The sequence below is a fragment of the Panthera pardus genome, unplaced genomic scaffold (assembly GCF_024362965.1).
Source record: "Panthera pardus isolate Hobbes unplaced genomic scaffold, ASM2436296v1 HiC_scaffold_15, whole genome shotgun sequence".
Classification (NCBI taxonomy): domain Eukaryota; kingdom Metazoa; phylum Chordata; class Mammalia; order Carnivora; family Felidae; genus Panthera; species Panthera pardus.
Genome location: NW_026526710.1, coordinates 13,955,907 through 13,978,399, shown reverse-complemented (window position 1 = coordinate 13,978,399; position 22,493 = coordinate 13,955,907). Strand labels below are relative to the sequence as shown.

The following is a 22,493-nucleotide window of genomic DNA, read 5'->3' as shown; positions in this document are numbered from 1 at the left end:
AAATGAATTACTCATACATGCTACAACATGGATGCATTTTGCAAACATGCTGAGTGAAAGAAGCCAGGCAAAAAAGGCCATGTATGATTTCATATATATGAAATTCAGTCCGGAATAGGCAAATTCATAGAGACAAAGCAGATTAGTGGTGCCAGAGACTGGGGAAGGGAGAATAGGGAGTGCTTGCTTAATGGCTATGGGGTTTCTTTTGGGGGGTAATGAAAACATTCTGCAATTAGTGATGATGGTTTCACAACATGGAGAATGTACTATAAGTCACTGAATTGTACACTTTAAGATGGTGGGGCACCTGACTGGCTCAGTTGGTAGAGCATGCAACTCTTTATCTTGGGGTTGTGAGTTTGAGCCCCATGTTGGGTGTAGAGATTACTTAAAAATAAAATTTAAAAAAAATGGTTAAAATGGTTAATTTTATTTTATGTGAATGTTACCTCAATAAAAAAAAAAAAAAAAAAAAGAGGGATGCCTGGGTGGCTCAGTCCGTTAAGCACTCTGACTCTTGATTTGGGCTCAGGTCAATGGTTAAAATGGTTAATTTTATTTTATGTGAATGTTACCTCAATAAAAAACAAAAACAAAAAAACCAAAAAACAGAGGGGCGCCTGGGTGCCTCAGTCCGTTAAGCATTCTGACTCTTGATTTTGGCTCATGTCATGATCTCATGGTTTGTGAGCTCAAGCCCCACTCTCAGCCCAGAGCCTGCTGGGGATTCTCTCTCCCTCTCTCTCTACCCCTCCCCCATTCACGTGCATGTGCGCTCGATCTCAAAATAAATAAACTTAAAAAATAAAAGATTTAAGCCAGTAGAGATTTATGATGGATTCATAAGTATTCTTTTAAAAAAGCCAGAAAAAGAGGAAGTGAGGAAAAAAGAACAGATGGGACAAATAGAAAATAAATAGCAAGATGATAGGCCATCAGTAATGGCCTACTGAGGGTTCTGAGCCCATGGTCCTGGCTGTGATGTAGGGGAGGCTGGTGGCAGCCACCACAGTGGTTTTGCCCTGTCCCCTGAAGAGGCAGCCATGGTGTGGGTGGACCAAGGTGTGGTAGAGGCTGGGGGGCAGGTGAACTTGGCCCCCGAGGCTGGTGGGGCCGGTAGGGAAGGATGAATGAGCAAGGGGAAAAACAAGGATGGAGGAGACATGCTGATGGTGGTGAAATACCATTTGGAGCTGCGTGCATTTGGAGATTAAGGCTGGTGGACCCTTTACAGAAGGAAGAAGATACAGGACTTAAACCTTGTCTCACAAGTGTATGGTAGAGGTAAAGAAGACAAGCAAGGGTCATCTGAAATTGAAATTAGCTCACTAATAATCTCAAAGTTGGAGATCACTGCTCAAGCACAAGACCTTTACAAAGATGGTTGGGGCACCTGGGTGTCTCAGTAGGTTAAACATCTGACTTTTGATTTCAGCTCAGGTCATGATCTCAAGGTTCATGGGTTGGAAATCTAAGCATGGAAGCTGCTTGAGATTCTCTCTCTCCCTCTCTCCCTGCTCCTCCCCTGCTTGTGCGCATTCTCTCTCTCAACATAAAGAAATAAACTTAAAACAAACAAACAAACAAAAACTATGAAGATGGTTGATATAAAGGCCTGGGCTGAGTATGTTGTGGATTGGGCTGCAAAAGACCCGTATGGCTTCCTTACAACAGTTATTTTGGCCGTTACACCATTGTTTCTAGTAAATGCCATAGTGTCCCAGAAAATGGTCAAGATGATTGAGGCCAGGGAAAAGGACCAAAAGAAGGAACAAAAATGTCAAGAAAATATTGCAAAAGCTAAATAACTGCATAAGCACTTAAGGAATGAACAGGCTGTACAACCAGAGGTAAATCGTTTGGAAAATTATGCAGTTTTGGAAGGACCCACTGAGGTGTCTTTTCTGTTTTTCATGACAGTAATTTGTAGTAAAGTCTGAGCACATGGAAGAATCATGTTAGTTATGACTTCTACTGCAGCAACTTTTAGGCTTTGGTGTAGAAGTCTGTTGATGGTTATTGTAAATTGGCATTTATTATGCTATAAATTCTTTATAACTGACTTAGTCATTTGCCATTTTGCAGTTTATGTACTGTAATGAAAGCATCCTGTGGAAAATAATGACCCTACATTATGAACTCTATTCAAATAATGGCTTAGAACAGGGTCCTGTTGTGGACGAAGGAAATTAAGGACTTAAAAATCAGAATTATCCTGATGTAGAAAGTGTGCTTTGGCTTTTAAGCCTTTTAAGACATATAGTATATTAATTATTATATCTTTTATCATTATCGCTTATTTCTTGGAATAGAATCATTTCTGGCTTTTTCAAAGCCAAATATTAACCAATGACTATTTCTGTGTTCTGCATTTTTCTCATTTTAGCCTTTGAGATAATTATCAGATATTCTGCATTTCTTAAAATCTAATTTTATAAAGAATTCTCATATTGACTATGAAGAATACCACCTACCAGATATAACCATGTTTGTACTTATGAACACTGCCATTTTCTTAGAGATGTCTTGTTGAGTAGAATAACACTATGACTTAAATGCTTGCAGTAAAAATGCCAAACCTTGTGGTACCTTGGAACCAGTTTATTCTTTCTTGTGCTAAGTAGAAATGTGAAGTAGTTAAAATGTCTTATCAGATAATTTGCTGATTAAATAAATGCCACTTTTGTGTTTTTTATTCTATTCTTTGTCTTACCTTATTTAGTAGTGATGTTCTATACTTTTTGATCCAATAGATTCATGGTAAAAATTAAAATTTCAAATTTCTTGTATGGAAGTCTTAAAAAGTAATAAGTCATATTTCATAAGTGGTAAAGAAAGGTTTAACGTTTGGAAAAACTTTGTTCATCATACTAGTAATTGGGTGAAGAAGGTAAATTATGTCAAAATGAGAATGTGTTAAAATTAGCAATAAAGAGCTAAAGAATATTTCCTTCAGGTAACTAGTATAACTGGAACTTTTACTATTACACGTGGCTTTTATAAGTGCATAGTCTAAGAATTTTATTTGCTGTCAGTATATAATAGCTTATTCACATTTTCCTCACCTCTGATAATGAATTATAAGCTACAAAAAAATTGTCCAACAGCTTTAATTTAAAAATAAAACTAGAGGGGCGCCTGGGTGGCTCAGTCGGTTAAGCGTCCAACTTCGGCTCAGGTCACGATCTCGCGGTCCGTGAGTTCGAGCCCCGCGTCGGGCTCTGGGCTGAGGGCTCAGAGCCTGGAGCCTGTTTCCGATTCTGTGTCTCCCTCTCTCTCTGCCCCTCCCCCGTTCATGCTGTCTCTCTCTGTCTCAAAAAAAATAAATAAACGTTAAAAAAAATTTTTTTAAATAAAAAAATAAAACTAGATATTGAAATTAATTTGATACTTTTTCATAAAGGGAAAAAAATAATGGCCTATCAATTACCACACTAACCATATCAATAATCACATTAAATGTAATTAGTAATCACATTTAGTAATCACATTAAATGTAAATGGTATAAACATTCCCATTTAAAAGCAGAGATTGTCAGATTTGATTTAAAATAGCAGTACCCAGGATGCCTGTGTGGCTCAGTTGGTTGAGTGTCTGACTCTTGATTTCAGCTCAGGTCATGATTCCCAGGGTCATGGGGTCAAGCCCTGGGTCAGACTCTGCACTGAGCATGCAACCTGCTTAAGAGTCTCTCTCTTTCTCTCTCTCCCCAGCTCATGCTCTCTCTCTCTAACAAATAAAAATAAAATAAAAATATATGTATATAAAAAAATAAACAATTTTAAAAAGCAAGACCCAATTGCATGTACCTGTAAGAAACACACTTTATTTATTTTTTTTTTTTGAAACACGCTTTAAATATAAAGACACAAATGGTTAAAAGTAAAAGGATGGGAAAAGATAATACCCTTTCTAATAACTAATCAAAGGAAAGCTGGAGTAGCTATATCTATATTAATATTAGACAAATTGGTTTCAAAGCAAGAAATATGGGGGATAATGGTTATTTCACAATGATAATAAGGTCAGTTAGTCAAGGAACCATAATAATCTTAAACATTTATGCACCTAATAAAGCTTCAAAATACATGATGCAAAAAGTTCAACAAGAAATAGACACATACAATTACAGTCAGGGGTTTCAATTCCCCTCTCAATAGTTGATAGCTGAAGTAGACAGTAAACCAGCAAGGATATAGTAGTCAACTTGATTTTGATTAATGTTTATTTTTTAATTTTTTAAATGTTTCTTTTATTTATTTTGAGGAGAGAGTATGAATGAGGGAGGGGCGAGAGAGAGGGAGAGAGAATCCCACACTCAGCTCAGAGCCTGATTTGGGGCTCAATCCCACGACTGCAAGACCATGACCCCAGCCAATATCAAGAGTCGGAAGCTTAACCCACTGAGCCACCCAACACCACTGTTGGGTTAATCACCCACTGATTAACACTTAATAGAACCACCCAACAAAAGCAGAATTCTCAAGTGCGCATTCTTCTCAAGTGCACACAGAACATTTACCAGAATTCAAAAGGCTTCAAAACCATGCTAACTACATTGTCTGACCACAACGAAATTAAGTTAGAAATCATTAACAGAAAGATCCTTGGAAAAATCTCTAAATATTTGAAAACAAAATAACACACAACCATGGATCAAAGAAGAAACCAAAAGAGAAATTAGTATTTTGAACTGATTTTTAAATGGAAACACTGAACATATCAGAAATTGTGGGATGCCACAAAAACAGAACTTGGTGGCAGGGGGAGGGGTGTGATTTATAGCATTAAATATCTGTATTAGAAAAAAAGAGGGCATCTGGGTGCCTCGGTTGAATGTCCGATTTCAGTTTGGGTCACGATCTCATGGTTCAAGGGTTCAAGCCCATATCGGGCTTGCTGCTGTCATGCAGAGCCTGCTTTGGATCTTCTGTCCCCTCTCTATGCCCCTCTCCACTTGCTCTCTCTCTCTCTCTCTCTCTCTCAGAAAAATAAATAAATAAAACATTTTTAAAAAAGGTCTCAGATCAATTATCATAGCTATATTAACACCAGACAAGAAGATTCATTTAAGAATCTAGAAAAAGAAAAGCCAATAAAATCTAAAGGAAGCATAAGAAAGGAAATAAAGATCAAAATGGATGTCAGTGAAATAGAAAACAAAAAAACCATAGAGAAAAATCAATGTAACCAAAAGATGATTCTTTAACAAGATCAATAAAATTGATAAACCTGTAGCCAGACTGATTAGGAAAGAAAAACAATAACAACAAAAAGACATGGGGGCGCCTGGGTGGCTCAGTCGGTTAAGCGTCTGACTTCAGCTCAGGTCATGATCTCGTGGTTCGTGAGTTCGAGTCCTGCATCGGGCCCTGTGCTGACAGCTCAGAGCCTGGAGCCTGCTTCAGATTCTGTGCCTCTCTCTCTGCCCCCCTCCCCTGCTTGTGCTCTGTCTCTCTCTGTCTCTCAAAAATAAACATTTACCAATCTCAGGAATGAGAGAGGTGACTACTGCAGATTCCACAGATACTGAAAGGAAATATTATGAAAAGTTTTATGCCAACAAATTTAACAACTTGGATGAAATGGACAAATTCCTTAAAAGACCCAACATACTAATGCTTACTCAAGATGTAACTAATTTGAATAGTCCTATTTCGGTTAAGGAAACTGGTATTGTAACTGGAAACCTTCTACAAAAAAACCTCAGGCCCATGTCCCTTCACTGAGGAATTCTACCAAATATGTAAGAAAGAAATAATATCAATTCTCCACAAACTCTTCCTAAAAAAGTAGAGAAGGGAATAGTTTCTCAACTCATTCTATGAGCAGGGTACCAACATTACCCTAATAAGGAAAACCAGGCAGGCAATCATATTACAAGAAAAGAAAACCACACTGAGATACCACTACACAAGAGAAAAGGAAATATATGTTCATGCAAAACCTTGTACATGAATATTCATAGCAGCTTCATTTGTTAGAGCTAAAAACTGGAAGCCCAAATATCCATCGACAGGGGAATGAATGGTGGTATGTGCATCCAGTAAAATACTACTCAACAATTAAGAGGAACTACTGATGTAGGCAACATCATGGAAGTCTCAAAATAATTATGCTGAGTGAAAGAAGTCATATAAAAGAATACACCCCATATTCTTCCATATATCTAAAACTGTAGGGGTACCTGGCTCAGTTGGAAAGGCAGTCGACTTTTGATCTCACGGTCATGAGTTCGAGCCCCATGTTGGGTGTAGAGATTACTAAAAGAATACATAAACTTAGGGGCGCCTGGGTGGCGTAGTCGGTTAAGCGTCCGACTTCAGCCAGGTCACGATCTCGCGGTCCGTGAGTTCGAGCCCCGCGTCAGGCTCTGGGCTGATGGCTCGGAGCCTGGAGCCTGTTTCCGATTCTGTGTCTCCCTCTCTCTCTGCCCCTCCCCCGTTCATGCTCTGTCTCTCTCTGTCCCAAAAATAAATAAAAAACGTTGAAAAAAAATTTAAAAAAGAATACATAAACTTAAAAAAAAAAAACTCTAGAAAATGCAAACTAATGTGAAAGGACATCAAGCAGATCAAGGCCCCCCCTGCTTAGGGAAGGGGGTGGACAAGGAGGGGCAGGAGGGATACATTACCAAGGGGCAAGGAAACTTTTGGAAATGACAGATATCTTTACTGTCTTGATTGTGGTGGTGGTTTCATGAAGTCAAAATATACTATAGTGTACACTTTAAATTGTAACATTTGTTATGTCTATTATATTTCAATGGTACTACAATGAAGAATCATTTTTAAAAATGATACAATTTATTTTTTATTTTTAATTTTTTTTTAAGTTTATTCATTTTGAGAGAGGGAGAGTGGGGAAGGGGCAGGGAGAGAGGGAAAGAGAGAATCCCAAGCAAGCTCCTCACTGTTAGTGCCTTGCCGGATGCAGGGCTTGAACTCACAAACAATGAGATCATGACCTGAGCTGACATCAAGAGCCGGACACTTAACCGACTGAGCCACCCAGGTGCTCCAAAAATGATACAATTTTTAAAAATTAAGGGGCGCCTGGGTGGCTCAGTCGGTTGGACGTCCGACTTCAGCTCAGGTCCTGATCTCGTGGTCCAGTTCGAGCCCTATGTCGGGCTCTGTGCTGACAGCTCAGAGCTTGGAGCCTGCTTCAGGTTCTGTGTTTCCCTCTCTCTCTGCCCTTCCCCACTTGCACTCTGTCTCTTTCAAAAATAAACATTAAAAAAAATTGAAGATGTGCCTGGTGGCTCAGTCAGTTAAGCGTCCAACTCTTGATTTCAGCTCAGGTCATGATCTCATAGTTTTTGAGTTCAAGCCCTGCACAGGTATCTTTTCTACATGTTTCCTTTTGATTCTCTTAACATCCTGGCAAGGCAGGTTTAGGTTTGAGGAGGCTGATGCCCAGAGAGGTGAAGGCAGCTGGAGTTGTCCCAGACTGTCTGATGTGGGCATGGATCCCGCACCCCTGAGTATGAGGCTGGGCTTCACTTGGTCTGATGAGTACTTCTGAACCCACTCCCCATTTGTCCCTTTCAATCCTGGAAGAGGGCAAAGCCTGGATCCTCACTGTTCCCCTCCCCACTCCTCAATTTTGTATAGGAGGCAACAGGCCCAGGGAGGTCCTGATTGGTCCTGCTTTAGGGGCAATGTGGCTGAGGGTCCCTCCCGCAGCAGGACGTCTGCCATCAGAGCGCTGTGATGGTCTCCTGTATCGAATGGTGTCTTTGGCAGAGGCTTGCTCAAGAGTTCCAGTGAATCCTCAGCCCCCAGGCTGGCTGTGGGATAGGCAGCATCAGGCAGGGGGTAGCATCACAGACAATGTGGGCCTCCCCCTCACATCCCGGCTCCTCCGGTTTCTAGCTCTTTGACTTTGGACAGATCACTTAACCTGTCCCTGTATCAGTTTACTCACTCATAAGTATGAAGAGCATTAACGAAACGTAAAGCCATCAGAACAATACTTTGCCAACAGAAAGGCTACAGAAGTGCCCTCCAAATAAATGCATGGCTTTGGCTTTAGTCCCAAAGGTTTGGGCTCCTGCCATTTCCATTCTGAGAGCCCTGGGTGGAGGCCCCACTGATGCTGAAGAGTGCCTGCCCTGTGCCCCCCAGGTAGCAGGCACTTTCCAAACCTTATATCATGCTCTCTCCGACAGGGCAAGGGGAGACTTGATATACCTGGTTCCCAAGATGAAGGAACGGACCCTGAGAGGATACCACCAGTGGGTGACAGAGCCAGAACCAGGCTGAGTCTGTCTGCCTCCAAGACTGGGGCTGGGCAAGGCCTACCTGCTTCCTCTTGGGTCTGGAACTCGGGCTGGAGCCCACCTGGCATGTCCTCTCTGCCCACCAAGCTTTGAGAGGCACAAGCCCCCTCCTCTTGGAGTGTACCTGCCTGTAGAGTAGCCTCACTGGTGGCTGTGAGGCCCTGACATGAGGGCACGTGAAGGGGTTGTGGATACCTGCCTGGCAACAAAGCCAACCCTCTTCTCTTGAGCTGTTTTGTGCTCTAGCTCAGCTATTGCATTGCGTGCCTCCGTCTGAGAGGCGGGGAGATTGAGACCAGCTGCCGCTGCCTGAATTCTCCCAGAGCTCGCCTAGTGACACCCGACTCAGGTCCTCACACCATCCCGGTAGGAGTCTCTCCCAGCGGCAACGTTCAAGGTTTGTGGGCTGGATTTGGGCCAGTGGTGGGCAGGGAGTGAGGAGGGCAGGAGGGCAGGAGGGCCAGAGAGCTTGGCATTTCTCCAGCAAGGAGTCACAGGAGAACACTGCTGCCTGCCTGTGACGGACTTACAAGCCTGCCCAGTGCAAGGCTGGCTTCCCTATCCTTCTCCAAGCTGGCCCCTTTCATCTCCCACCCCACTTTGCCTTGCTCTGGGGAGCCTGAGCCCCCTGTTCCAGAGTAAGAGCACAATGGGCAAGCCCGTGTCTTTAAAACAAGGAGGACTGACAGGGCCAGGACCCCAGGCTGGAGGGTTGAGAGCTGGAAGGTACTATGGACAGGCAGTCCTATTTACCCAAGGCAGGGAGAGAGGAGGCCCTGGCCAGGTCCCAACAGTAAGTCAGGAGCAGAGCTGGGCTGAACCTGGTGTTCTCCACACCCTTCCCACCACCTCCGGATAAAGGTTTCTCCAAAAGCAGCCAGACTGGCAGGGGCCTGCCCTTGGGGTGGGCAGGCAGCGGTAGAGAGGGAGCTCCTTTTCCTCCCCACCTCCTTCCTGGTCCTGGAACTCAGCACCTCCCTGTCTTCACCCTTCTTGGTCATCTCCTTTCTCACTCAAGGGGCTGTTGCATATCTAGCCAGCCTGGAATCCGTGCTGACTCATGGTCCCCTGTGGGCCCCACTGCGGAGGAGGGTTAGCTGGTGGGCCCGGGAGAGTCCTACCTTCTCTTTGGCCCAGAGGGCTTTTCTTTGCCTCCAGGTCTCTCCTCATCTGTGAGGATCCCCACTGCCCCAGACCTGACCTGGCTCTGCATGGGAGACTTAGGCTGCTGTCTTCCCCACTCTGGGCCTCAGTTTCCCCCCCAGACATGTTCAAATTCCTTCCTTGTCTTTGCCCTGTCCAACTCCTAGTTGGGCTGTACTCAGCTCTCCGTACAAGGCTGTGAGGCTGACCATGGCTTTAGGCTTCTGATCCAGAGCCTGCCCTGATGGTGCTTGTGGGGAGGGAAGATAGCCCCTTTCTGGGAGCAGACTACCCCTGGGAAGCCCTCGGAATGCTCCACCCCAAGTCCCCTGCTGCTGGATGTACCCACCCCCACGTCCTGCATGCTTTCTTGGAGTCCCCCAGAGGGGAGGACTGTGCACACGGGCCTCCAGGGCCTGGAGGGAACACACAAGCCCTTTGTCTCTGGTCTAAGGTATCTCCTAACCCCATGGAATTCCCCACTGACTCAGCACAGGGAGCCTGGGGGGGGGGGGGGGCGGTGGGTCCTAGGGGTGGTGGGCAGCACTTGTCCATCTGTGGGAGATGAACCTTGCCTCCTGTCAGCACAGTCTTGTCCTCAGCCCAAGGGGCCCTCCCTGGTGGGGAGGTCAGCATCCTGGGCTCAGGCCCAAGATTGCTGTGGGGCTCCATTCTGAGCTTTGCCCCTCTGTGCCCTCCCAACTGCTCTTCTCCAAGCCCCACCCAGATGTGAAGGCGAGGTCCCTGGAGGCCTCCCCTAACTCCCCAGACCACAGATGGACCTGACCCTTACACCTTGGTGTCTTCTCAGGGAGTAATACCTGGGGTAAGTCAGTGAGAGCTTGGTCCCTCCCTTTCAGGTGTGCAGTGTCCCTGAGTCTTTGGCCACCCCTTTCCCCACCCCAGAAGCAAGCTGGCGCTCAGTGGCCCTGAGGTCCATGGTGCAGAAAGGCTGAGGCAGAGGGGGACATCACTGTTTACTGTGGGATCAGCACAGCAGGTTCTGGGCCCTCCTGCTGAGGGAAGTCTGAGACTCCATCCTGGGCTGACCATCTAGCCTCTAGTGAACCCATTCTCCTTCCATCCCCTTAATCCCAGGCTGAGTATTTACACTGGATTTCTGGGGACCTAGAAGGCCTCCATCATCCCCCATCCCATGTGCCACTGGCAGTCAGGTAGCAGCAGCCAGGGTGGTGGCAGGTCACCTCGTGCAGCAGGCCTGGGGCTCCGACCCTGGCTCGGCAGCTGCAGAGCCCCAGGTGGAGGCAGCAGAGGTGGCCCTGGCCTCACTACCCTCAGGCTCAAGGTCCAGGCCCTCATAGATGGTGGGGAGTGAGGTGCGCTGGCTCAGCCGCCGGCGTAGGCCGACCAGCAGGGGCTGGGGCAAGGAGGCCACGTCCACATTGTTGCCCAGGTCTACCCAGGCCAGCGCGGGGAACTTGGTGGAGTCCTTGACGGCCTCAGTGAGCTCACGGGCAGTGGCCCTCGTCAGCCTGTTGCCGTTGAGCAGGAGCTGGGTGAGGCGGGGCAGCGTCCAGAGGCTGGGTAGCAGCAGGCGCAGAAGCTCATCACTGAGCCCCGTGAAGCTCAGGTCCAGCACCGTGAGCCCGGCTCCCTGGTTTCCCAGGTAGCGCACAATGTGCAGCACATCCCGCGCTGACAGTGGAATCCCCGACAGGTTCACGGTCTCCCCAGCCAGCTGAGTCACCTGGAGGCTGCTCTTGAGGCTGTGGAAAGGTTGCAGGCAAAGATGGACTGAGCAAGGCCATGGCCTTGGCAGGTCCCTACTGGCTGTAGACAATGACCCATTGGGGCAGCCCTCAGTGGTGGCGGGGCCTGGGCCCTACAATCAGGCCAAGCTGGGATCAAACTGCTACTTTCTACGTGGATGGCCATGGGCAATTCTTGGAACCACTCTGAGCCTCAGTCTCTCCTTTGGTGACAAGAGGGCCTGGCTGTTGTGAGGAATAAATATACGTGTTAAGGTTCCATGAGCTATTATTATTATAAAAACCTCCTGTGTGCCTGCATCACCACACCTGTTGTACCTATTATCTCACTTATTTTTATGCCAACCTAGTTGAGTAAGAATGATTATCCCATTCTGCAGAGGAGCAAATGATGCTCATAGAGGTGATAGGACTCTTCTATGCTCGCACACCACTAAGAGGGTACCGGGTCTTCAAATTAAGGTGCTCTGACTCCTGCCCTCACCTTTTTTCCCACGCCTCCTCTAAGGTCAATCCTTAGAGGGGTAAAGATAGACATTCCTATGAGGGTGATAGGGTATCCGTCTGTCCCCCGAGTCTTGAGGGCTAGAGAGGGGACAGGCCCAGGGTAGAAAGAGGGGAGGTGTTGGGAGGTGTGGGGGTGGGCAGGTGGAAGGTGAAGGGCGGTGAAGGGTTCCCTGTGTTCTAAGCTAGAAAAGAAATTTAGAGACTGAGGAGGGTCCTCCACCGCCCCTCGAACCTCCCTCTAGGTCTCTCCTGTCATTTGAACATGGACCACTAGGCAGATGGGTAGTGGGATCACCTTCAGGGCCCTTAACCACCACGGCAGGAAACAACCTCATGGGCTCTGGGCTCATCATGGACCACCAGGCTCAAGGAGGGGAAGGGTGGCAGAGGTGCGGCAGGGAGCAAGCAGGGGAGAGCACCAGCGCTGTGGTTCTAGGTCCCTCAACCTGGATGTCCGCAGCAGGTAACTAGGCTGAGTCTGGCCACAAAATGGTGATGGAGTGACTGGGAAGGGGACCCCATGGCAGAGCAGGCTACTAGGCTCACTGCGGAGGCCTCGGCTTCAGGCTGCCTGGCAAAGGCTTTTCAAAGAGCTGTAGGAACATGAGGGCAGAGTGTGGCCTCAGGCAAGCCATTTTGCCTCTCCCAACCTCAGTTTCCTTCCCTATAAAATGGGAATCATGACCCAGAATCTGCCTCCCTCACAGCCTGTGTGAGGATTCAGCTGACGCCTGCTACGCCTGCTGGGGTTATCTTGGTCCGGGTATGGTCCAGGCCCTGTGATAGGCCAGGGATTGAGAGGTGAGCGAAAAGCAGGAGGCAGGTCACACAGAGGGTGCAGTTTGGCTTGGGGGCATTCCACAGCTGTGATGCAGACAAGGGTGAGGGGGTCACAAGGTGGGGTTTCAGGCACCAGCCTCTTGCTGAGCTGCTTCTCCATGTCAGCCTAGGAAGGGACCCTAAGGGGCCACAAGGCAGGGCTGTGGCTGGGTTCCCCTTACCAGCTCTGGGTCTTCCTCTGGAGCAGGCTGGATCCTCGCTGCCGCTTGGAGTGAGGGGTGAGGTGGTAGATGAGCTGTCGGCAGATCTTGTCCGAGGACTTCCAGAGCTCATAGTCCTGTAAGGAGGCAGTGTTGTCAGGATGAGGCCAAGCCCCTCCCATGCCCCTCTGGGCCTTTGGGATCCAAGTGTGTGCTCCGGCACATGATTCATCATGGATCACTGAGCTGCCCACTAGCCTCCCCCTCCCACCCCCCACCCTGGCTGTGGCCTGGCACAGAGCCAGGGGAGGCTGCCCATTGGGAGCTGGACAGGCTGGTCTGAGGCCCGCAGTGCCCGGCGGGAGGATGCCTAGACAATGGGGCCTTGTTCCCTGTCCTCAGGCCCAAGGCGAGTGTCTCGGGCTATCAGCCGGCTCCCTGCCCACCCTCAGCGCTCCGGGGGGACTCGCCACAGGGGGAGGCAGGACCAGACCCCTCCAGGGAGCCCTGCTCCACTGACGCCACCCCCAGGGAATAGGAACAAGCCAGGTCAGCATGCTCTTCTTCCTCTCACTCTCCAAAACTAGACCGTGCCCGTGGGGCCTGGGTCTGGCTGCCAGGGCTGGGAGGGTCAATGTGTTACATCACCACCACCTGGCTCTCTTCTGGTCCTGAGTGGGCCCTCGTAGAGACCTAGCTTGGGGTGGAAAAACAGGGATGCTCTGCTTTCCACAAAGCTGGCACTGAGCACGCTCCACTACCCAGCACATTCTTTATCCTGTCCCTCTGTTAACAGAGCGTACACACAGTGGCAGCAAGCCCTGGCAGTCACTATGATAGCCCTAGGCTAGTCTCAGAATCCTTGGTGATGCCTGCATATAGATGTAGGAGTTCAGAGCTGGCAGGGCCCATAGTGGGCACTCTTGTTTTGCACAGGGATTCACTGGGCCTAAGGGATGGGGGCTGGTGGCTGTGTCAGGAGCGCAGGACCTTCAGTGCTTGTGGCAGGATGTAGAGTGGGGTTGGGAGCAGATGTGGTGGCATGGGAGGAGGGGTGATGGAGGCTGCCGGTGGCAGACACCAATTCAACATGAGGAAGGATTTGCTTATGGTTCACACTGCTATGGGAAGCAGTGAGCATTCATCCCCAAGTGTATCCATACAGGATGGGGACATGTGGACAGGGGTTCCAGCCTATGGTGGCTCTCTTCTGGCCCCAGGAATGCAGAGGCTTGGAGTTTGATTCCATCAGTGGATTTGTCAGAACATTCTATGTCCCACAGCATCCCCGTAAGACTTCCTGCCCGGGTCCCTGGTCCTGGCACACAGTGCTGCCACTCAGGAAGCAGGCCTATGCAACACACAGCTTTTCAGGTGTAGGAAAGCATAGCTCACCTGTGTTCCAGCTGCTTGCCAGCCTAATACACTGAAACTGCCATCAGGTCCCAGAGAGGGACATTGACCTGGTTAAGGCCTCAAAGCAAGCCAGTTGAGGACCGAGGCTCCTAGCCCCCAGCCCTGGGCATTCCTGGCCCCTGTCAGCCACACGGCCCAGCCTGAGGTCCATGCCTACTGGCCTCACCGTCTTGGGGCACTGCAGGTCACGGGCCAGGTTCACGAGCAGGTCATGGGAGATAGGGTCCACCAGATTGAGGAAGGCCACATTCCTATAGAGGATGTCGGTGAGGAGGGTCCCCTCAAGGCCCAGGTCCTGTGAGTGGTGAGGAGAATTGAGTGAGCCAGAAGTTGGGCTCTCCTTTTCCAGGCCCCCATCCAAGCTAGCCTCTCACATTGATTCCCCTCTGTCTGTCTCCTTCCCTGAGGCTTGCTGGAGTCTCTTCCCAGGTAGCGATGACCCAACTGTCCAGGAACACGTGGACCCTTTGGATGGGGAGAGTGCCAGTACATCCAGGGCTTCAGGGAGGTGATAAGTAGGTTCCAAAACCCTTAGACTGGTTCCCTGGAGGCGAAACATGGTACTGTGACACCTACCTCCTCTGGGGTTGGGCTTGTCTGGAGGGTTCTTTGGGGGATCCTCTGATGACCCCCAAATGCTGCTGTCCTCCAGCATTCTCTTTGGGCCCTTTGCCTCTTCTACCTATTTCCAAGCTCTCCTGAGTTGTGGCCACAACAAATGTTTGCTGACAGGTCCAGATCCTTTTGTGGGAATGGACCTCTCTTTCAGCTCAGTCAGATGTCCCAAAGGCAGCTTAGATTGGGTGTGTTCATCTCCTGCCCTGAAGCTGGCCTTGCCTCATATGACCCAGCTCAGTAAAGGGCGTCACCATCCCCATCTCCCCAGTGCTTGGGCAGGAGCCCAGAACCACCCCACCCTCTTCCCTCACCCCTCTCTGCCTAGCTCTCCCTCCCCACTGCTCGAAGAGGTGCAGGCCTCTCTCCCTAACAGCCTCCTCCTGGGCCCCTTGGCCTCCCAACACCTGTCTAGTCCCACCCTTGAGCTGCCAGAGCCAGATCCATGAACACACCCCTAAGCTTGACCCTTAACCCCTTTGGTGGAGACCAAATTCTCTTGATGTTGTATGACATTAGAGACTCATGCACAGCTTGGCATTCCCACCCTCCCCAACCCACCAGCCTCCTTGTCCAGGTTCCACGTCTCCCATCTCTCATAGAGACCTCACCATTGGGCCCCTGGTCTACCTATGCATTCCTGCCTTCAGTCCTTGGGCTTCTCTTCTTGTTATTCCCATAGGCCTGGTGAGTCCCTGAACATCTTTTCAAAGCATCCATACTGACAAGCCGATGGGGCAGGCATAGCCAGGAGGGGCCTTCAGACCCTGGGGCCCTCCTCAAGCCAGAGGGGCAGGTTCTGTGCACAAGCCCCCTGTGCACAGGATTCTAGGCCACGTGGGAATGCCATGACTGCAGAGTCCCTGTGGATTATGGGGCAGACCCCTGGGCCAGGAATCCTGACCTGAGACACAAGGGGGCAATTTAGCTGGTTTCCCAAGTTAAAAAAAAAAAAAAAAAAAAAAAAATGTCCTGCTGGTGCTTTAGGGCCCAGATGCCATCCCAAAGATCTGTGCCTCTGGATGGTCTAGCTGATTTGGTGCTGCTTTGCTGTTTGCATTTTAAACATCATTCAAGTCACAAATGCCAGCTAGGGAGGATGTAGAAGAGAGGGCTAGCTGGTAAGCCTGGGCTGACCCAGACAGGGCCCCAGACTACAGCCACAGCCCGCCTTCTGCTGGTCTGGACAGCTCCTCTTAAAGGGCCAGCCCCACCTTTCCAGCCCACTGGGCCCAGAGAAAGGAAACCCAGTGCAGAAGGAGTGAGGCTGGGAGACTAGAAGCTTCTGTCTTGACTGTCCCCTAATTTGCTCTGTGGCTCTAGGCTCACCACTGTTCTCCAAGCCTCGGTTTCCCATCTCTAATCATCCACCTGCAGGCCAAACACCTGCATGGCTAATTTCAGATTGCAGTACAGGGCAGCTGCGGTGGCAGTTGCTGCGGGAAATGGGGATGTGGCCAGAGAGGGAAGTGGTTTGCCCAGTGGTGATACTGGGACCAGAACCCACGTCTTCTAGGGCACCCCAGGCTGGCTCAGGTACCCGGTGTGTGTGGGACCAGGGGTGCCCACGCCCAGCTCTCACCCTGTCCAGATGTGGTGTTGTGATGCACAGATGCCAGGTGTATGTACTCAATGAGTGTGAGCTGCCTGTTAGGATGGGTGATGTGAGTTGTAGCTCTGTCTGGGCTGCCATAGTGTCATGGTGAGGTTGCACGGCTGACCAGCTGGGCTATCAGTTCCCAGGTCCTCTCTCCAGGGTCCTATGCAGTTCCTTCCCCCCTCCCCCGCCCCCACCATGGAAGAGCCGGGAGCTGCCCTCTTCCCATTCATTGCCCCTCAGTACAAGATGTCGTCCCCCTCCCACCATCCCCTTGCCACTCCTTTCCTGCCAAGGCATGAATCTGTGTTCTTAGCTCCGGGCTTGGGGGCACCCTCAATACACACACAACTGAACTCTCAAACCCCAGAAAGGTGGACACCGTCGCGGCCCTCTCTTCCACGCTCACACCACCCCACCCCACCCCACCCCACCCCCGGAGCCTCACTCGTCCTCACTCTAGCCGATTGCTTTCCCTCCCTCGCCCTCTCTCCCAGACAGGACTCCCAGCCTCCTCAGCCAGTCGTATGCTCCCCTCGGAACCCTCCCGGCCCGTGCGCCCGTCCGGGGCCAGCCCTGCCTCACGTGCCCGGGGCCAACTCCGCAGCACCTCCCGGCCCCTTCCAGGCCCGCAGCCTGCAGCTCTGGCCCCTCCCCGGCCTCCAGCCCCGGGCCGACCCGCTCCTTCTCTCGCCTGGCGCAGGAGGCGCAGCAGCTGCCGCGCGCGCTCGGGCCGCCGCTCGCGGAGCGTGGACTGGATCTCGCGGAGCCAGCGCACCCGGCGCTCATAGGGCGCGGGCCCGCACCCCGCCGCCGCCCCGGCTTCCGAGGCCGCCTCGGGTCCGGTCCGCCGACCCAGCCGCGCCCCCATGGCCGCTGCGCTGCCGGCGCGGAGCGGGAGGCAGTCCGGTCGTCGGCGCCCCGCCCCCGGCCCCAATCCCCCGCCCCGCCCCGCCCCGCCCGGCCCGGGCTGCATAGGGTGGGGAGCGCAGGGTCCGAGGTTGCGCGCCCGGGCGGGGCCGCAGCGGAGGAGGAGGGCGGGGTTGCTGCTGGGGCCCCCAGAGCTCCCAAACCCTCGGTTTGGGAGGTCTGGCCAGTGGAGTCCCGGGCCCGCGCTAGACCGGGCTCTGGAGCTCTGTCGTCTGGGCCTGGAGTCGTTTGGGGAAGCACTGAGCAGGGGCCGGGCGAGGTGGCGCTTGGCTAGTGGCCTCCATGCTGACTGTGGAGCAGTTGCTTTGGTGGTGCAGAGCACTGGACTCCGAGTCGGGGAGGGGTGTGTGTGGGGTGGGGGGTGGGGGGGGAATTCCCTTGCCAGCCTTAGGCAGTGCCATCACCTGCCTCCTGGAATTTCCCAGCCATTGGACAATCGTAGTATCTGACCTGTCCACCTGTGTAGACATTCCTGCATTGACAAATATTTACTGCCCCTCCCTGCCTAACTGGGGGAGGCCTGGGCAGGCTGGGTGGAGCAGGCTGGGCTCCCTTTGGCCCAGGCCTGGGAGACAAACAGGATGAAGAGTCCTGGTTAAACCCCTAAACCTAGCTCTGGGCAGGCTGGAAGCAGGCCAGCTGTATCTGCCCCAGGCTTCAGTCTTCCAGCTTGACAGGGGCGGGGAGGCGGTGTGAGGAGGGGAAGCCCTGGCTCCTGCATGGATCAGGTTTGGGCTAGGGACCCAGCCAGCTCTAGGGGCCTACTTGGGGGCCTGCTGCCTCCTGGAGGCTCCCCTCCCAGCTCTGGGCCCTCACACTCCCTGGGTAGGGGACATTTGGAGCAGGAGGGCTCTAGACACCCAATTCCCACAGCAAAGAGTGTGTGTCCAGCCTGTGAGGACAGTGGGCCTGGGCACAGGTTCAGGAGGGGTGAGCATAGATGGGGTGTGCGTGGGGTGAGGGGTGGCCATCTGAGGGCACATGGTAAGTGAGGGTAGAGTCAGACTTCTCTTTTGGGTTAAGTATTGCCCCCCAGGAGTGTGTTTGGGGACAGAGTGCTGGGATCTGTGGTCCCCTGAAGCTGAACCCCTGATACAGGACAGAGGACAACTTAGTATCCTTGTCACTTGATCATTCACTGAACCCCAACCCCTGTTGATGCCTGCTTGGGCTCCCCCATTGGGACTGGTCCTGGGGCTTTTCTATCCTCGGCTCCCTTCTCCTCTGCCGTCTGCCAGCTGGACCCAGCAGCCTCCACTACTCCCCCTCTGTAGCCAGTATTGTCCTGGGGCCACCTTGGCACCACAGGTTTCCTCCCTGGCAAACCTGCATGACCATTTGGCCTGCCTCCCTCCAGAGCCCAGGCGCTTTCGCTGACCTGACGTGGTGGTGTTGGGGCCAGAGATTTAAGCAGCAGCCTCATTGCTCCAGGGACCTCTCAGACCCCTTGTCCAGACTGGCAGCCTGGTAAGAACCCCCTCCCTCTCCTCTTATACGTTTGGGGCTGGAGCCAGAGCTGGGATGTCTCCCAAATCCTGACCTTATCCTTCCAGAGGCTGAGCCAGGCCTGGACATTGTCCCCTCAAACATGAGAAGGCCGAGCCAGGGCAGGGGTACGGGGCAGGGGAGAGAGAGGGCTGAGTTTGGTTGTCACAGAGGGGGCAACCCAGGCAGTGGCACAGGAGGGTGCCCAGAGTTAGAGTCCTGTGGAAAGCAGAGAACTGCCCCCCAGCCCCACCCCTCATGTCCCACCCCACCCTCTGTGTTCTTGGCTGAGAGATTCCTGGAGGACATTTTCCCAGAAAAAGAGGGAGGTGGTGACTGGGCCTGGATCCCTAGATGGGCCTCCCTCTGCCTCCTGTGGGGGTGGTTAGGTTGAGTTGGCTCTTAGGGAGTGTTTCTGGCCTAACCCGATTCGGGCAGGAGGCCCCAGAGACAGAGTTCTGCCCTCAGGAGAGGGGGGCATCATTCCCCCTTACTGGCCTCCATGTATATTTAAGTAAAGGCTGCTGGCCTCTCTCTGTGGAGTTGCCTTGGGCAGTAGGCCTGTATTTGTGGAGACCCCATTGAGTGGGTGGGTAGGGGGGTGCTATGATGTTGCCCTCTCAGCACCTAGGGCTGATATGGAGCTTCAGTGACTTGTATGGGCTCCCTGGACAGCCAGTGAGGTGGGAAGTTGGGGAGCCAGAGAGTCAGGTGGGAGGGACACAGCTGAACCCCAGGCCCTGCTGGCGGCATCCTGGCCCTACGTGGGGCTTGCCAAGAGACAAGTAGCGGTGACAGTCACACCTTTGGCTTCCCAAGCTCTTGGCCACCCCATGTGGTGGCCCAGCTGGAGTGACAAGGAACCAAGGTCCAGATGACCCAGTGGGAGGGGAGAAGGGCTGTGGCTGGAACTGAACCTGCCCCACCTTTAGGGCTCTTCTCTATCCACCCAGTGGGGTAGTCCAAGACCAGATACTGGCAAGGTTCATGGTACCTCAGCAAGTAGCCAGGTGACAGTGAGCCTCTTGGCAGCCGCTCCAAAGAAGGATGCAGGGTGGTTTTGGAACTCACTAGGAGGAAAGAAGCAGACACTCAATGGAAACAATTTCTTCTGGAGCTGGCTCTACAGGGCTGTGTTGTAAGCTTGTGTCAGGGCCAGGGATCCCTAATGGGGGGGGGGGGGGGCATAGGTATAGGCTCAGGACCAATGAATGATTGATTGATTGAGATGTAGAGAGAGTGGGGGAGGGGCAGAGAGAGAGAGAGGGAGGGAGGGAGGGAGGGAGAGAGAGAATCCCAAGCAGGCTCTGCACTGTCAGCACAGAGCCTAGTGTGGGGCTGGAACTCACGAACCGAGAGATCATGACCTGAGCTGAAATCAAGCATCGGACCCTCAACTGGCTGAGCCACCAGGTGCCCCTCGTCTCAGAACTGATTAGAATCCCCTGGACCTGTCCCTTTTTGGGTGTACAAACTAGGTAAAGTAGGTAGCTGTATTCGTTTTCTGTGGCTGTTATAACAAATTATTGCAATCTTGGTGACTTAAAACAACAAATTTATTCCTCACAGTTCTGGAGACTGAAAGCTGGAAATCAAGGCATTGGCAGGGCTCTCTGAAGGCTCTAACGATGGCGGTTGCTGGTATCCAAGGCATTCCTTGCCTTCTAGCTATAGCCCTCCAACCTGGGTCTCCATTGTCACCTGGCCTTCTTACCTGTGTCTGTGTGTCTCTCTTCACATGGCCTTCTTATAAGAACACTGGTTATTGGATTTGAGGCCCACGCTAATGACATCTACAAAGACTCTATTCCCAGATAAGGTCACATTCAGAGGTCCCAGTGGATATGAATTGGGGGGGGGGGGCTGCTATTCAACTCACTACAGTAGGTTTTACAACCGTATTTCCTCATCTGTAACTCGGGGAAAATAGGGTGCCCGTCCGGCATCTTATTGTAGGATTAGACACAACAAAGCAAAAGTCCAACATACAGCAGTGTTTTTACAAATTGATTTTCCGTGGCTTTATACGGAATCCACTCAGCCACCCACAGCCTTCATTGGTCAATTCAGTGCTGACTTTTGGGCCCTGTGGATACTGCAGAGACTAAGACACAGGAAGTCAATCTAACAGCTACTCCACAGATGTGGGGAACCTTGATGGGGGCTGCAGGGCACTACAGGAGCTGACCAGGAGGAGGGGGAGGGCTTCCGGAAGAGGTTGCTTTGAGGTTGGGGTCTGAAGGAAGAGTGCCAGCTTGAAGTCTCAGCAGAGAGCATAGGGTGAACTTTACAGAGGAAGGGGTGGGGCCCTAGCAAGACTGGAATTTATCTGGAGGGCAAAGGGGGCCTTTAAAGGGTTTCTAGTGAGAGAGGATGTGCTCAGATTTGTATGCTCAGCACTGGGGGTACCTTAGGGAAACAGTGGAGGGGCTGAGGACCCTGAGGAGGAGTTGCCAGGTGAGGGGAGCTGGGGTCAGGAGCAGCCAGGAGAGGATGTGGAGGTGAGGCTGCTACACTGGGGGACCAGTGAGTTTGGGAAGGAGGCTCTGGGGCTAGGCAGGCTAAGCTAATGTGGTTGGTGGAGGTATGGGGACGGTTGTTACTTAGTTCAGGTTTAGGCAGGCATGTTGACCTGAGGCATCTAAAACATCAGCCCATAAAATGTTGCAAGCAGGACTCTGAGAGCAACGGAGTTCAGCTCGAAGTGGTGCAGGAGGCCCAGAAATGAGATGGCAGGGGGTGGGGGCTCTGAGAAGCCAGGATGGAGGGCTAGCAGAGCATGCGGGGCGGTGGGGGGCGGGGGGGGGGGGAAGCACTGGGTGTTTTTTGGCATTAGGGGAACCACAGGTCCACTCACCCCCCATGGAGGGTTGGGACTAGGGGGTGGGGGTGGAGAGGCGTGTGGACAGGCAGGTTCCAGCCAGCGACTCCCCTCAGAGGGAGACAAGACCAGGCCATACCCTGGGGTGGGGGCTGGGGTGTGGACGGCTCAGCCTTTCTCCTCCACCCCTTGGAGCTCCCAGACACTGCAGATAATTACGAGGTGATATGGTAAATGCTACCTGCTCAGGGTGCCGTGGGCAGAGAGGGCAGGGCAGGCAGGAGGGGGGCATTTATGACCTCTTAGCCCTGAGCTGCTCATCAGGCAAGGACAGAGGCGGCTGCCGGCCTGGGCGTGGGAACCATGGAGATAGCGGGCGCTGACAATAGCCTGTGCACAGCCATTTCAGTGAATCCGCCCAACAATTATTTTAATGATTCCTGCTTTCCAGATAGAAAGCTGAGGGCAGGAAGAGGAGACCCTGGGCCATGAGTGGCAGGGGTCAAATTTGAACCTAGGAACTCTGGAGCCCATGCTTTTGGCTGTGCTGGTACCCTGCTTCTGGGTTTGGGAGTTGGACTTGGTCCACCAGGTGCCAGACTAGCCCTCCAGCCAGTCATTCTCAGGCGTTAAGGAGCTGACATCTCTGAAGGCCCACACACTGGCAGTGCTCCAGCCTTCTTCCACACATCAAAGGTAGGTGCTGCAACGGCAAACGCATCAGATGGTGCTGGGGGCTGGCAGCCAGGCTCTGGGGGCACAGGGGCTCTGCCTCTCTGCTACCCCTGGATAGCACCAGTCTCTTCACCGAGCTAGAGTCTTCCTTCCATCCCGGCAGTGTGGTCTGTGTGGCTCAGGGAGGCTGTGGCGAGGTAGCCACAGGGTCTGAGGTGGCCCTTGCTCCTCTGCTTGTGGCCTCAGACGGTGGGCAGGAAGTGAGGCAAGCCCACCTTAAAGCATGCCAACTCTCACAACTGCAGA

The 22,493-nt window shown here is 51.9% G+C and overlaps 3 protein-coding genes across 5 annotated transcripts in view; 2 read left to right on the top strand and 1 right to left on the bottom strand.

The window, feature by feature from the left end:
• The first annotated feature begins 514 nt into the window (after positions 1–514).
• LOC109277445 (small integral membrane protein 15-like) lies at positions 515–2,697 on the top strand. Its single transcript, XM_019467108.2, has one exon. The coding sequence runs from the start codon at positions 1,596–1,598 to the stop codon at positions 1,809–1,811; it is 216 nt and encodes a 71-aa protein (XP_019322653.1). The 5' UTR covers positions 515–1,595; the 3' UTR covers positions 1,812–2,697.
• Positions 2,698–8,580: 5,883 nt separating this feature from the next.
• Positions 8,581–22,493, top strand: part of GGT1 (gamma-glutamyltransferase 1) — a 33,288-nt gene continuing 19,375 nt past the window's right edge. The window contains exons 1-2 of one of the 3 annotated variants that reach the window (XM_053902132.1): positions 8,581–8,685; positions 18,564–18,673. The gene's annotated coding sequence lies outside the window, so the exon portion shown is untranslated. Of the gene's footprint in view, positions 8,686–18,563; positions 18,674–21,679; positions 22,209–22,493 lie in introns of those variants that run through there. The other 2 variants (XM_053902134.1, XM_053902133.1) reach the window with 2 other exon arrangements.
• LRRC75B (leucine rich repeat containing 75B) lies at positions 10,390–17,190 on the bottom strand. Its single transcript, XM_019467113.2, has 4 exons — positions 16,971–17,190; positions 14,231–14,359; positions 12,670–12,785; positions 10,390–11,158 (listed from the first exon to the last, which is right to left on the bottom strand). The coding sequence occupies exons 1-4, from the start codon at positions 17,145–17,147 to the stop codon at positions 10,633–10,635; spliced, it is 948 nt and encodes a 315-aa protein (XP_019322658.2). The 5' UTR covers positions 17,148–17,190; the 3' UTR covers positions 10,390–10,632.